General features: G+C 44.9%; 1 protein-coding gene and 1 long non-coding RNA gene across 3 annotated transcripts; one reads left to right on the top strand and one right to left on the bottom strand.

The window, feature by feature from the left end:
• Positions 1–3,641: 3,641 nt before the first annotated feature.
• On the bottom strand, positions 3,642–5,574 carry LOC104323101 (P2Y purinoceptor 3-like). The gene has a single exon (XM_009926569.2). The coding sequence runs from the start codon at positions 4,974–4,976 to the stop codon at positions 3,957–3,959; it is 1,020 nt and encodes a 339-aa protein (XP_009924871.2). The 5' UTR covers positions 4,977–5,574; the 3' UTR covers positions 3,642–3,956.
• Positions 5,575–5,704: 130 nt separating this feature from the next.
• LOC104323100 (uncharacterized) lies at positions 5,705–15,027 on the top strand. Of its 2 annotated transcripts, none has more exons than XR_011325994.1 (3): positions 5,705–5,937; positions 11,866–12,000; positions 14,528–15,027. It is a non-coding gene; the product is annotated as an uncharacterized lncRNA (long non-coding RNA). The 2 variants fall into 2 exon arrangements; XR_011325993.1 differs by lacking the exon at positions 14,528–15,027 and adding an exon at positions 13,923–14,516.
• The last annotated feature ends 532 nt before the right edge of the window (positions 15,028–15,559 follow it).

The following is a 15,559-nucleotide window of genomic DNA, read 5'->3' as shown; positions in this document are numbered from 1 at the left end:
TTATTGTTGCTCTTCATTTCCAACTACCTGGTTCTCCTCTAATTCTGATGTGGTATAGTTGTAGATAACTACTGCTGTTACCTGTAGGTTGGCATTTCGTGTGTGACATGACAGACAGTAACTGTGAATTTAATGTCGTCTTGAAACTTTATTTTCGGTTCCTAAACTCTCTGTACCCTTGAGCATCTTGCTGAAGTACAGTGGCGGACTTCTGCAAATGATGTAACCTCACGTGTCAGCTCAACTCCAAACACCCTGGCTTTTCCTTTCTGAGGGTTTTCAGCCCAGCAATTTTTACCTTGTTTTTTCGTTTGTGGATATGGAGCATGGAAGCCATCTGGCTTTTGTTCCCCTATGCCCCATTCCTCTAATAAATTTCTGGTAGGATGGAGCCTTCCTCTTTCTATTGCCAACCCTTTTGCTTCCAGCCCTGTGTTAGAAAGTCTCCTGCTGTGTTTGTGCTTCAGACCTTCAATGCATACTTTATAGGCTGGGGTTGATCATCAAGAGGAAAACGGGAAAAGGGATTTTTGAATTCTGAAATGCAATTTATTTTTGATAGAGGAAATCTGTTTGTGATCGTTGTGGGAGGAATAAGGCCAGCAGCTACAGCACCCAGCAGGCCGCCTGCCTTGGCCAGGGAGGGACTGTTTGAGCATGGGCTGCTGGAGTGTTATTTGGCAATGTCTGCACGAGTCCTGTTTGCAATGAATTTGGAATGGCTTGAGCTGAAAGCTGCTTATCTTTATAAGACTGCCTTTTTTTCCCCTGCAAAGCTTCCCTTAACGGCTTCTACCCCCACTAGCTTGAGAAGCCGTTGGTACAGTATGGCTTTCCTGACTTTTTTATTTTTAAATACAGAGTTTATGGGTTGGGCTCTGCTTCTGGACTGCAGTGGTCTGACTGAATTCTGCTAGTGGATATGCACACTTGTCTGGAGATGTTTATAGAAGAGTTAGTAAATATGGTAGTAAACAGTAGTTCAACAGAATATTTTATTAAAATTATCTGGGGAAATTTCAGAGGGAGGTGTATCTTAGGAAGGATATAAATGGTGTTACCCATCTCTCTGCTATTACTTCTGCTGCTCACGTGGGGTACCCCCAAGGCACGGGGGACTCCCAGAGCTGCTCTGGCTTTTGGGTGGTTCTGTTCCTTTCTATTGGGGGTGTGTGTTTTGTTTTGTTTTGTTTCTTTTTTTTTTCTTCTCCTTTGACATGTCTTTTCTTCAGGGGCTATCGCTGGGTGTTCCAATAGGCTTTCTCATTCTTATTTAAAAAATTGGTTGATATTCCATTGCGTATCTTACCACTGTAGATGCTATGCTCTCTTACTGATTCTTCTGTTGTGCAGATCGTCAAGCAGACAGGCAAAGCAGAGCTGTTCAAATGAGCTGCGTCCCTGAATACTGTGAAAATCTTTATTCCTGATATGTTCACGCTGCGTTCTGTTGGATGGGACAGATGTGTATTGGCGTGAATGGGAAGCCAGAAAGCCCTAGACTTGAGTACACACAGCGTACTGTTTCATGCAGACCTCTTCAAAAGGAAATGTTTAAAGCATAGAAATACTCTGTAAATATTTAAACTTCCCATGCATATGAATCATGAAATATCTCTTTCAGACATTCAGTAATGGAGTAGCTGCGCGAGTGACACTGCGGTGCTTCAGATCTTGCAGTGTTCTCCAAGTACGCAAATGTTTTTGTACATTTGAGATTTTTTCATAAATACTGGTCACTAAGAACAACAAAAGCATTTGTGCCATAAAGATAGTACTTATGACCAAGCTTCTTCTCATCCAGGACCTTGGGAGTGTTATAACAGCAACGGTAGTGAACTCTTCTTCATCCTGAACTTCCCAAGAAGCCTGTTTTTGAGGTGGCCCCAGAGCAAGACAGCAGGAATGGTTTTGTTTGTCATTACCCACGAGGAACTGTGCTGAAACCAGCTTGCGTGGCCTTCTAAACAGCTGTCAGAAGTGGTGGGTTTCAGTTGTTACCAACCTCGGCTGAATTTGAATCAACAGATTGGAAATTCAAGCTGCTCTGTCTCATTGCCAAGCCTCCGTCTGCTGAATGTTGGAGAAAGAAATCGAAGCAGCTTTGGCTGCCTGGGTGGCTTAATCTGGATTCCCTGGTTGAGTTTGCCCATGTTACTGTGGTTACACCAACCATGCTCGGGTGGGGAGAAAGCAAATGCTCTTCTGTCCAGAGTTCGATGGAGGTGATCTGGAACACCTGAAGTAACAGGTTTGGATTTTGTTTTAATTAAATAAGGAAAAAAATCTTCATAAAATAAGACAAAGTAGTTCTGTCTGTTTAGTCTGGGCTCTGGCTTCTGTCAGCATATGTAAAATTAGATAGCTGAGGCAGTTACCATGTCCTGTCCATCTGGTCTGCCCTTCTGAGAGAAGCTGCCACTGCTGTTGCAGAGGTGACTTGAAAAACATTACCTTTTTTTTTTTTCCTAATTTTGAGTTCTTTTTTGCCAAGTTCCTTGAAGTTGAGTATTACGAAAAGGTTATGAACAAACAGGACCCAGTTTCTTGGCTTTTCCTAAGCTTGCTTTCTGCTGCCATGTCTCTGCTGCTTCTCGGGCATATACTGTGAGTGCTTTTCTGCTGTTTTTTGATTCTGATGCTTGTGTGGATGTGGTCAGGCAGTGTCCCAGCTCGATCATTTGTTGTCAGCCTCTGAGACAATTCCTCTTACTCTTGTAATGTTTTCTAGGTCTCCTATGGCTGGCAGCTCCTGTTGTCTTACCTTGCTTCTTCTCTGAATAATTGCTGCTCCCAGCTGGCTTGAACGAAGGGGTGCGACTCAAATATTGTGGGCAGCAATGGGTCTACAGTTGCCTGTAGCTCAAATACGGGTTTGGAAGCAATTAGCAATTTCTAAGAACAACAACTCAAATTATATTTCTGTTACGGTACTTGCCGAGGTCCTTATCAGGTTCTTGCACGTTAAGGTTTGTACAGATAGTCAAAGCTTGCTCCTATCTCGTTGCGCCCATGGCATTTAAACAACATGTAATGGGGTTTGACATTGTGGGAGGGAAGAAATCAGAAGTTCCCTATTCGTCTGAGCACCAGCTTGGCTGTTTTATTGAGCTGCCTTTGCAGAGAGAACAGGTTTCTGAGCCAGACCGTTACGGCAGTGACAGTGAATGTGCCGTAGATGTGACCATAGGAACAGCGTGTTCACATTTCTAATTGCCTTATGTTAGGTAAACCCCCGCTTCTTGGCTAGTGAACCCCCCCAAAACCTTTGGCTCCTGCTGGCGTTATGATCTGCAGGACACCTAAGCATCATCTGATGATGCTGTGGAGAATAATTCTGTTACCTTTTCTGAAATGCACTACATGTAATGTAAAAGCCTCTCTTCATAGTGCGTTTATTCACACAATAAATTCACGCTATTTGCACAATAGTCTTGGCAAGCAACAGAAGGGCTTGCTACCCTTTAGCGAAGGTGCTGATGTGATGGACCCTGCCAAGGAAATAGTAGCGAGGTGGTAATCATCCTTGAAGTAGCTTTTTGAAATAATGCTCATAGCTTTTTAAAAATTTGTTACCTAACTAATGGCTGGAGATGACTGCTTACCTCTGCTCTGGTGTCTTCCTCAGTTATTCACTATCATTTTTCTTTACAGCCCTCTTTACAACTAGAAGCAGTAGATGTGCCTTTTGGAAAGGGTGTTTTTCAGCTTTATTTAGTCACAGCTGGCCCCGGTAACGATGACAACTTGCCTCTTGGTCCTTTATAAAAATACCTCCTGTGTTCTTCACCCAAATTTGACCTCACTGCGGTTTGCCCTCACTCTGGGGGAATCGTAATTATACTTTTTGTTGTTGTTGTTGTGCAGGTGAGTTTTATGGCTGTTCTCCAAGCTTCACACCCAGCGAAGTGGAACAAATCCGCGGTGCTATGCGAGGGCAGCAGGGATGTGCTTCCTCAGCAAGGGGCAAGTCTTGGGGCGTCCGTCCCCTCTGCGTTCGTGGCAGGACTGGCAAGAGGACCTGCCGTGGGCAGTCTCAGCTCCAAAGCCAGCCTGGCTCTGTTAGATTGACCAGAAAGAAAGTAGAGGAGGGGGTTGATGCAGCTGTTGAGGCTCACCAGTGGCCTCCAGATCTTGTAAAGCAAACTCCAGCGCTGTAGGAGTTGGCAGTCGGCTACCCGGTACACACGGACGAAGAGGTAGATGCTGCGGGTGATGTGGAACGGCAGTAGACAGACCGCAAAAAGCCCGCAGACGAGGAGAATGGTTCGGATCGACTTGGCTCGGGCAGCGCTGCCGGCGGGGTTGGCGTCTCCGGCGTGTTGCGTGAGACTTCTGATGGTCAGGCAATAGCAGGCTAAAATGACGAGGAAAGGAAAGAGGAAACCGGACGCGGTTAGAGCCATGCCATAGGGGAAATAGCCGCTGAGGTTCTCGGGGCTCGTCATGTCGTAGCAGACGGTGTGGTTGTTGATAACGCCGGTGCGAGCGTAGATCAAGGTGGGCAGGAGCTGCAGGAACACCAGCGCCCAGGACGTCGCTGTGCCGGCAGCGGCCAGGCGCCGGGTCCGGTAGGGTAGGGAACGGATGGGATGGCAAATGCCTAGAAAACGATGGATGCTGATGCAAGTCAGCAGCAGGATGCTGCCGTACAGGTTGGCGTAAAACAAGAAACGTACCAGTTTGCAGAGCAGCTCTCCGAAAGGCCACGTGTCCTGCAGGAGGTAGTTGACGATGAGCAAGGGCAAAGAGAAGAGGTAGAGGAGGTCGGCCACGGCCAGGTTCACCAGGTAGATGGTGGTGCAGGTCCAGTTGGCGCGGCAGCAGCTGAGCCGCAGCATGGCTCCGTTGAGGAGCAGCCCCAGCACGAAGACGGAGCTGTAAGTAAGGGGTAACAAGATGTATTTGTAGCTTTCCACGAGGGGGCACAGAGCCTTCCCGGAGGTGCTGTTCTCCGTTCCCTTCGGCCCCTCCATCGCTGGGTGCAGCTTTAGGCACCGTGCACCGCTCTTCTGTTGCTTTAAAGCTCTCCCCGCCAGGAATAGAAACACGAACACCCGACAGTCATTTGTTACTCTCGGCCCTTGGCTCTCGCCACCACAAAGAAACGTGTAAAATCCTAATTAAAGCACGCGCAATCCTCTGAAGAGGCGAAACCGCCATGGAAATGGTGCGTCACTGTTACCGCTTGAATTCCACCAAAGCAGCGACTGCTGCAAACGCTTGCTGGTATGCCCTTGGGCACCGGCACTGTATTGCAAGGGCAGTTAAATGAAGTTTATTGCAAATGCGGGCTCTGCCACGGGCTGGAATTCCTCTGAGCTTCAGTTACTTTAGGGGGGCAGTTGAGGGAAGGGCTGAAGCGAGCACACGTTTTGCAAGAGGCAGTGCCTGGAACTGCGGCTAGTTTGGCATTGCCCGCAGGTTGGTTGGGAAGAGGTGAATTTACGGCTTGTCCATAGCAGCAACAAGAAAAACAAACTTGATGGATAGCCGCAGGCGGCCTTGCTCGCTGGGGTGGAGGCAGAGCCAGGCTGGGGAGGGGTTTTCTCAAAATGTGTGTTCGCTGCAATCCGAGAAAATATGGATGTCATTTCTCTTTTCCCAAAGGAGTGGAGAAGAGACGTTTTTCTGCTTTCTGGTGTCCTCTTGGGTCCATTTAGAAAATATTAATATAAATTGTATAGACTAAATATATTTTTTTAAGTTTGTACCCAATATATTTTCTGAATCTCCCAGAAAAGCAAGGGAACCAGGAGGGGTTCATTAGCAGGCATCCTGTTCTAAAGCGGGCAAGGATCAAACTAAACCGAGAAATGACTGAATGCCTTTTTGTTCTTCATTTAGGGGAAAGCTTGGTAACTTCTGCGTGTGGTCACCTCAGCCAGAACTGTTGAAGAGTTTTCTCCTGGCAGGAATGATGACGTGCATGTTCTGGTGAGCCTGCCTGATTTTCATCTACCTGGGATGCTCGTTTCGCACTCTTGCACCAGTCCCTATTTGGGTTTGTCTCCTGTTGTAAATCAACAACGTGACCCCCTCGTAGCATCTCTGTCTGAGCTTGCGGGCTCCTGGGTGCTTACATTGCTCCCGAGACCTTCCCTTGCCGTGGATCGGGCGGTGAATCGGGCGGTGGAGGGTCCTGGCTCTTCTCTGCCCAGCTTCTGCCTGGTCGTCGTCCTTACTGCAAAACCCCGCCAGGCACGCACTGGCCCCTGAGTATGGAAAAGGGTTTTAACCCACACTAGGTAGTGATGCAAATAACTTACCTAACTTAAATATCTTAAAATCAGTACCTTACTGCTTGGCTTTTGAATTATTGTACCAATTTCCTCATAATCTGCTTTACATAGCTTGAGCAGCAAACCTTCACTCAGGTGTGTCTTTAATATTTTGATCCTCTGAAAAACTGTTTTGTGTGATAAGTATGCGATGTTGGCGGTATTACCTGGGAATGAGTGCCCGGGGTGTCTGGGGGTGCTCACCCTCTGAAGGTGGGGGACATGGGTCTGGGCTGGTGGAGGAGGTCAGGAGGGAAGGGGTGAGACGTGAGGTTTATCCCAATAAATGCTCCTGTTTTATGGGCTATCTGTCACTAGAGGTCAGCACTGCAACGTTAATAGACAAGAAATGCTTTCTGTATTAGGATGAAAAGTCTTATTTCAAGGCTGCAACTGCTGTCATTCATTTCTGTCACTTATTTACATGACTTTGGAGGTTGGTTTCCAAAGACAAATATTAATACCAACAGTCTTCAGCAGGAAGAGGTCGCTTCTGTTTCTTCTCATGCAATTAACCGATGCTGTTGCCATCCCACCTGATAGGAACACAGCGATGGCTGCGGCCGCTGTCTCGGCTTTTTGGTGGACGTGCAGCAAACTGTGGCCCCTGGTTCCCGGGACGGGTTCCACCGCAGCCCCCTCCCCAAACCGGAGCTGTCGACTGGCAGCGTTGGCATCCTCAGCAAAAATCTTTTTTGACCCCCAATCGGATGTGTTTTTGTGAAGCCTGAAGTTGCATAAAATGATGTAGGTTTAAATTCTAGCTGGAGTGATCCCCGTTGTCATCCATTACGTATACGAAGCGAAGGTATTTAAAACAACCCTCAGAAAAAATCCAGCCCTCTGGATTGGATGGAAAAGGAAGGATTGGTCAAAAAAGTCCTCGAATTTTGCAGTCTAAGACCCAAATTGTGTCCTCCATAGAGACATAATACTTTATGTGTGCTCAGTGGTTCCTTATATAGCTGTGTGCGTGTTCAGGCACAGGGTGTGCTGCTGGCCCCTTTCACAATCAGGCCTTGGTGTTCCCATCACAAAACCCTCTTGTTTTCTGTAACTTTGCTTCTGTCAAGAGCTGATTCTGTTAGTACAGTTTTGGAGGGTTGCAGCAGGACAGAGAAGCTTCTGCTGCATGGAGTCTTGGTCCAACCAGGTAGTTGGCATCTCCCAAACCCCTCAGTTCTCTTAAATTGAATTTTTTTCCAAGCTGGGTGAATTCTTGGTCTTCTCCATTTCCTTGGGAGTGATTCAGTCCATGTCGTGCAGGCTGCTGGCCTGGGAATAGTTTGTGTTGGAGACCGGCCCGTTCTTCAGTGCGTTACTGAGCGGTTTTGTCTGATCTGGGTGGAAGGGTGCCACTGGAGAGGTTTCGGCTGGGTCCTGTAGCTGGACCTGACCTTTGGAGGAAAACCTACGTATCTGTGGATTTAGGGCTGAAGCCTCTTTGTTCTGCAAGCAAAAGGTGGGGCCTTCCATCAAACAGAAGGGAGGAAATAGTTCCTGTTCTGTTTCCTCTGAACAAGCAATTTCTTCTTTTTCTGGTATTTTTATATAGCATCTGTGGATCTGTGAACATCAGGCTGTTCCTCAAATTATTAAAATCTGTGTTACTGTAGTATCTTAATTGACTTGTTTACAAAGCTCTGTCTGTAGATATAAAACAGCTGTTAATGTCAGTAATTCAGAAATAGTGGAGCTGGTGTCCTGAATTTCTCTTGTCAGCTGCAATGATGATTGAACATAACTGGCCGCTTCAAATTAAGGTAAGTGAAGTAACTGCCTTATAGCAGCTGGGGTGAAATGGCTCACTTATGGCTGTTGCAAATGGATGAAAAAATCTCAGATGTCACTTATGGGAAATTGGTTAACCTACTTAATACTAAAGACTTTAGGACTTTTTTAAAAATTCTACTTTATTCACAGAGCCAGTGAATGTCTACAGGTGATAATTAAATTTTTTTAAAATATAATTTTATAGTTTTAGATACGTGTATTTTGGTGTTTATTTTATAGCATAACAGGGAACAAATCAGCTTAGATCTGTTGGTCAAGATGAGGTCTGTTGGGGAACTGTCTCTTAAAATGCCTTCCCGGTGTTTCCCCATTGGCATCTTCCACGCTGGGTGGATTTGCATGGGTGTTGGGCAGTCTCTTACAGTCAGTATTTCTGGGTAAATCAACCTGGTAACCCGCGTTTAAAACCATCTTGTTTGGCTTTGCCATTGCTTTAATGTGAGCAGGCTGACTTGGGGTGACCCTCGTTTACTGTCCTGCATTTCAGACCTACCTTGAATATGAGGTTAAGTGTAAAACTTCACTTGCGACGCTTAGGCTATCAGAAACTATATTGCTAATAAGAAGAGCTCCCAAAAGCAGATTTTTCCAGTCTTTGTGTATAAAATTCACTTAAAATAGTTTTTAGTGAGACTAGAGGTGATATCCCAGTGTATGAAATCTGTCAGAAATGATTGATACACATATGAGGAGCTGGGTGAAAATTGAAGGGAAGACGTGGCATTGCCAGGCTTCATTTAAATACAAGAGCTATGCATTTAGATTGATTTATTTTTATGCCAATAGATTCTGACATAAATATAGTGATATATAATGTATTGACTATAATGTCAACATTATTTTAAAGCTGACTCGAGGAAAAATATCTCATTGTTAGTGCTGAAATATAATGCTTTGTTCTGCTGAAGGGGAAAGCCTACGATCAAATAACCTCTTTCTTAAGACCTCTTTTTGTAATGGCTTTTAAAATGAGTGAGTAACAGCAGAGGTGACCTGTCTCGGGGCGCTCTGTGTCCTGAAATTGTTTTGGGACTTTCAGGGCAATAGCAGACTGAGCAGGAGAAGCATGTCCTATGGTGCTGAGGCTGTGGCTCTGCCTTTGCATGCTGTTTTGAAGTATCCTAAACTTGCACCCACACTGCACAGTAGGCTGGCCCTTAGGCTGGCCCTTGGTTTTTAATGATAATCACAGTTTTATAACATGCACTCTGCATGTTGTACTATATTAAACTAATGGGTTACAAGTCTGTTGGCAATGTGCTATTGCCCTGAGCCCATGCTAAGATGTCAAATGACCTTATTTGAATTTTGCTTTGAGGTCTTTTAATTTTTTTTTTGACTGGTTTTGGAGCTAACCTTGCTAGAGGTGGAGGAACTACTAGATGTTTGAGGGTGAAAGGGTAGCTATTCATTGACTGAACAGTCCAGTGCAAATGGGATTCACTCTTTTTCTTTACTGCCTCTTCTCTTTACCTTCTGTTCTGAATTTTCCGGGTCAAATCTCTGGATGTTCAGTGAAACAACAGGACCAGGTTAACTGGTGTTGGCTGTAGCCATTGGAAGTCAGTGGAAACTGCAGGCCCAGGAGGAATCTTCCAGCCCGCTTCTGACTTAGATCCGCTTCTGACTTAGATCCACTTCTTCCAAATGCTTCTGTATTTGCTTTATTTGCTTTGTTTAAAGAAAAACCCAACCAATACAAAACAAACCAAAACAAACCCACAAGCAAAAAAAAAAAACCCGAAACCCCCAACCCTGAAAAGTTTCTTTTCCATTAAAAACATTTTTCAGCATTCAGCTGATGGATGCCTTGGCGTTCACTCAGTGTAGGTTTGAGAACTTGGCTGTGCGAATAGTGGCGATGCTGGCCCAAGGGTGGCTGCTGCACGCTGGGCTTGTGGTGTGGTCCTGCTGTAGCCCGTGAACCGTAATGGCAGAGATTGGGTTAACTGAAGGCTTTTCTTCTATTGAGTATATTGTACCCGCAGGGCACCTAGATACATATATTTTGGTGTTTATTTTATAGTGTAGGTGCCTTAGGTGCCCGGTGGGTGCAGATGTGCCGAGGACCTGCAGCTCAAGGAGGGGTCGGTAGAAGTTCCACCCGATTATCACCTCTGCAAATCACCGCTGGGTAACTTCATCCCAGCCCCCACAACTCACGTCTTGGTTTTAGGTTGGTCACTTCCATAATGCCGTACCTGTACGTTTTGGTGCATCAGGTACTGTGACATTTCTATTCACATACGAATGATTTTAAAAGTGTCAGATGGAGAGTGCTATACATAGGTGCAAGTTTTTCCCTTTGCATGAAATTATTTTTTATCTTTCTCATTTTCTCCTTCAATTTTTACTTCCACTTTGTACAGGCTGCTGATATAAAGGGTTTATTCATGAGGTTAACCTAATTACTGTCTTCAGAAACAAAGCCTGTTTCTACAGTGAATATCCTTTTGATATCCATCATCTGAATATTGCCTAATAAAGTTAGCAAATGGCCTCCAAATGAACCAAAATGATTCAGTATCTCATCTAGCAAAGAATGTATTATGGTTTTACCGATACTGACAGAAATGTTTAAAATTCTCAATGCATTGCTCTGCTGGTGGATTAATATGCATTTTTCTGTCTTGAGATGAAAAACACCGTCTGGATTTAATGCAACGCTTACAAAATTGCTGATGTGAGTCTCTGTTAAAGCTGTTTTATATACACACTGGAGAGTTTACCGGAGACAACTGGAAAGTTCACTTTGAGTAGCTCCCATACTTGTAATCAGTAACTAAAATGTATTCATGGAGTTGCAAGACTAAAAGGCAAGAATTTAAGTGCCTTCATGTATTTTCCTTGCTTGGAACAAAGGTGATACATTTTTCATGTAAGCAAACCTCCTTGGAGTTGAATATGCTCTGGGGAGATAGTTAAGAAAGATCAATATGTACTGATTTGATTGAGTTTTGACCTGAGCATATGCTCACTGTCCACGTATGGTGATGGGCAGGCTTTAGAGTGTGCGGCTGGTGGCTGGGTCCCTGGGCTGGCTTAGCTGCTGCTGGAGTCATCTCGTAAGATCTCAACGTTGGGTGGACGTGGGGAATGGTTAGTATTTGGTCAGACTTTTCTGGCTTTCTTGTGAGTGTTGGTTTAAGAACCTGACATAAAAGGCGGTTTCAGCCCTTTCTGGTACTTGTCTCAAGACAAATATTGCTTGTTCTCCTCTTTCATTTGTCTTTTTTGGGGGTGGGGGGAGAAACAGAAGTGGTAAGTGAAGACAGAAATGACCTTTTTTCCCCCTAAAGATCATCATTCTATTAAGTGAATTCCTGGACAACAAAATTTAGATTTAGCTTGCCTTCTCTGAAGCAGAAACTGAGCTAATCCTGTTAAAAAGAGTGTAACCGGCAGATTTCAATGTTCTTGCTGCTGCCTACCTGCTTGATTCTTGCAGGTATTCGTGAAGAAGACTGAAGCAGTCTTTATGTTCTTAATTTTCCGTCTTTACTTGGACTGCAACTTTTATAAATAATTGAACTTAATTGTAATATATCTTTATTGGAAAGTATTCATTTACAGGGGAACATTTCAGAAAGCATACTGATGAACTGCCTTGTTCCACTGAGTGCAAAAAATCCAGCATTAAGCGATGATTATGTTCAATGCGTCCAAAGGAAAAATCATTATTTCAGTTACTTCTTAAATAGCTCTCTGGATTGGAAAGAGTATCTGAATTAATGGTAGTTTGGCATCATTATATATTAATGGGCTCCATCTGATTTATTTTTTCTGGCAGTTATCCACTTGCACGATGTATTACGCCTGACCGTTCCATTTCCCCTGCTATTGAGTGGTAGATGGTGGATTAGTACTTTGAGCCTACGAGAGAGGCTGCATGGGAACATAATGGGATCTCGCATCATTTTTAATGGTGAGTTATGGACTGTCACGCAGAATATCTGGACACACTTAATAACTTTCTGATGACAACTGTAACAGACATAACGGTACGTGTTGTCACTGAGCTGCTAGAGAGGCAGGCTCCTGCTCGCCAGATGCTGTTACGCTGCACTGAGTTGCCTTTGTAGATATTTTTGTAATTACAAACTTTTTCCTAGCTCCAGTAGTGCTTAAATAAAAAATTGATCCCATGGAATTATATTGCTGAATATTAAAGTCGGTATTTATTTGCAAGAGTCACTTTGGGGTGCCTAATTTGTCCGCAAGAGCAAGGTTTTCTGCTCAGGCTGCAAAATGGTGCAATAAAAATCAGTGATTGATGTTTATTATCAGATTAAATGGTTTAGCTGTGGGGATCAAAGTTATAAATTACAGCCCTCCCCAAGCTGTGATTGGCCACCAGAGATCTTTCTAAGTGCCAGTGTTTTTTAATGAGATCGTATATTTTCAAGCCTCTAACAGTATCAACTTTTGTAGTTTATTGAAACTGTGCTTAAAATAACAGCTTACCGGGTGTCAGAAATATTGGATATGTTTTGTATTTGCTTGGTCAAACATCCCAGAGGGAAAAAGCATGCGTTAAAAGCAGAGATTTTGATTCCCAAGCGAAGTCTGAGGACTTAAGGAGCATGAGGGATGCCATCCTCTGGCTCTACACTGATGCAATTTTTGCTGCTTCTGTATTTTGGTCATTTCACTATAAACATGGGGCCTCAACGTGCAGCAAAGGCAAATGCTCTTGGGCTCTCCCTCGGGCTGCCTCCCTGGCACGCTGCAAAGAGGAACCATAACCTGGTTATTCATGAAAATTAAATGTTTCCATTCCCCAGTGTCACGGAGCAACTACAACGTTAGCGTAGTATTGGTTGGATCAAAGTTTAATGGTCAGCTTTTCCCCCGGTGGGAGACTGGCCCTGGTGACACCAGCATTTCCCCCCACTGCTCATCAAAGTAGAGGAAATGGAGATTTCTCTAAATGGCAGAAAAATGCAAATGCCCTCATATTATTTGCGTATAGCTGACAGGGCATGCCCTAAATATCAAACGCGTAATATTCAAATAATAGACATTTGATGAAAGGAATACTGAAATAATTTTGTTAGATTGCTCTTAAGTTCTGTGTCTGTAAACTAGCTAAAATTTAGTCTGCCATTAGAGAAGACTAAATTATATTTTGCTACTTGCTATGGGAGGTCTGTAATTGGGGTAAAATCTTAACTGTGAAAGCATTAATCTCAAGTACAGTATTGTAGCATCAAATGCATGACATTGTCTTCCTGTCCCCAGGACATTCTTTGTTAGAAAACCATTTGTTTTACTCAAAGGAGGTCTTTTTTCTTTTTACATTAAAAAGTTGGGTCTTTTTTTCCTTGTGGCTGTGTTTACTCTCCGGAGATTCTGATTAAGCAGCTCAGTTCAAAAGAGTTTGCACTGTACAGTCTTTTTGGGGGGGGGGAGAAATCATTAGGTGTGCTGTGGGTATTGCAGCTGCTCAGCTGGGGGGGAGTTTCAAAGCAGGCTCTTCTTCCATTCCTCCTGCATCAGCACATCGGATGCTCTTCCCTGGGTGCCAGGATAAACGAGGGCCTTTTTCAAAGGTGAGAAAACACTATTTCAAGCGATGTACAAGTATCGCTTGATTTGCAGCCGGTCGTGCAGGTGTGATTTCCCTCATTTCCCTGACGTGGGAAGGATTTGCCCACAGCCCACCTCAGGCGCGGGGGAACCCCGTTTCTGCACCCCGCTTGGTGTACGCTCGCTTTAGCATCGCTGCAAGGACATCGCAGAATGAAGTAATGCTCGCTTTAATTACAACAGGTTCATACGTGGCGTGCTTTGGTCCAGTATCGAGTCAAATTGGCCTGGTTTGTATTTTTCATTATTTTTCTAAAGGCTGAAGTGAGGAGAAGCAATCCGTGACTACTACAGCGGAGGCAAAGCCCGACACGTAGCAGAGATCCGTGCTTAGCGCTTGTGCACTGGCACGGGGCTGTCGAGGAAGCTGGCCCTCCCTTGGTGCAAGTAGCAGCCCTTGCTGCTGTAATTGCACCTTTACCTTGCAAGCCCTGGTGGAAAATAATTAAATTTCATAAAAGCCTGTCTCGTTTTGAGCCCCTGAGGGTATCAATTAAATGTAATGATGGTAACTGCAGCTTTTAAGCAAATATGTAGGGTTTTTTTTAAAGAAATGAGGTGAAGTCTTTTGCACAGCGTGGAGCTGAAGACTTTATTTTCATGTTCCCACCCCCTCGCTGTAAGTACCACTCCTGTAACGTCTCAGGAGGAGCCATTTATGCCCGAGAAACAGAGGCAGGAAGATCTTGAGGGGGGTTTTTTGGTGGCCAAAGGCAGGTCCTGGAAGTACCAAGCAGTGCCCGTTGTTTTACATTGCTTAGCCGGGATGTGCTGTACGTGGTCACCTTACACTGCCCGAGCCATGCAAATTCGTCATCAAGCATCTTTAGGAGTAAGCCACCATAGATTTTTTTTTTTCCTAGTGTCTTGCCACAAATGAATGCACCCCCCACCCCGTGCTCAGACGTGATGCAAGGATCTCTATACTTTGGGATATATCCGCTTTAAAAATAAATTAGCGTGGACTACACACCCGATCTGGAGGTTGGCCCCTTCGGAGAAGGGGATGCTCGTCACTGGGCTGCGGCTCCGTTGGCAGCAGCACGAGCTGCTTTATGGGAGCATTCGAGAAGCAGCATACACCTTCTGCAAGGTTGCATCAGAGGGAAATAAACCACCGAAATTATCCTAATAAATTATAATAATTGTGCCTGGCAGCATGCGGTAATTTAAAATAGATTAATCTAACAAGCCTTAAATATGAATAAATAATAAACATCTTCATGCATTGGGAATCTTATTCTGCTTACTTCTGAATGAATATTAATTACTCCTCATAAACTCAATGCAAAAATCGATCCGTGTGGAGAAGGCATGAGGTATTAAGTATACCAAATTGGACAGAGCCCAGATGAATATTCTCATCGTCAATTAAAGTCCGATTACACTGCTGCTCCACTCCGTCACCGGCTGCCTGGTGATGCAAAGCAGGCTTTACAACGGGATCTGTCCTGTCGCGGCTTATATTCGATTTTGTACCCCTTGTTTCCTGGCAGGGTGGGATGGCTGGCTGACCACTGAGCGGGATGGGTCAGGAATTATCTAGCGTCCCCGTGAGAAAGAAGGAAACCACAAGTGATGCTTGGCCACGGTGGCTGGTGCCGGCAGCCGGCGTTGCAAATCCGTGGAGCTGAGAATCGGGATTCTCGCCTCCTGACTTCTGCAGGGATAAATACCGCAGAAAAACTTTCTTGCCTGCCAAAATGACCCCTTGGGCCACGGTGACCCACTGGGTAGGGCGAGCCACGGTCGCAGGCGGTGGTGGGATGCTCTGGTGCCTGTTGCACCGCACCTTGTGCGTGCGGAAGGTGGGGATTTCAACCGGAGCGAAACCTGAAGACCCGCTCGGTGTTGAGTGGGAACATATGGAAGATGGATGAGAGGGAACATCTGCA

This window comes from Haliaeetus albicilla, chromosome 9 (assembly GCF_947461875.1).
Source record: "Haliaeetus albicilla chromosome 9, bHalAlb1.1, whole genome shotgun sequence".
Classification (NCBI taxonomy): domain Eukaryota; kingdom Metazoa; phylum Chordata; class Aves; order Accipitriformes; family Accipitridae; genus Haliaeetus; species Haliaeetus albicilla.
The sequence above is the reverse complement of the archived record's forward strand: the minus strand, read 5'-3'. Positions and strand labels throughout refer to the sequence as shown.

Excerpts from the sequence above, each read along its gene's own strand:
- LOC104323101 (XM_009926569.2), bottom strand. The coding sequence starts at position 4,976 with ATGGAGGGGCCGAAGGGAACGGAGAACAGCACCTCCGGGAAGGCTCTG.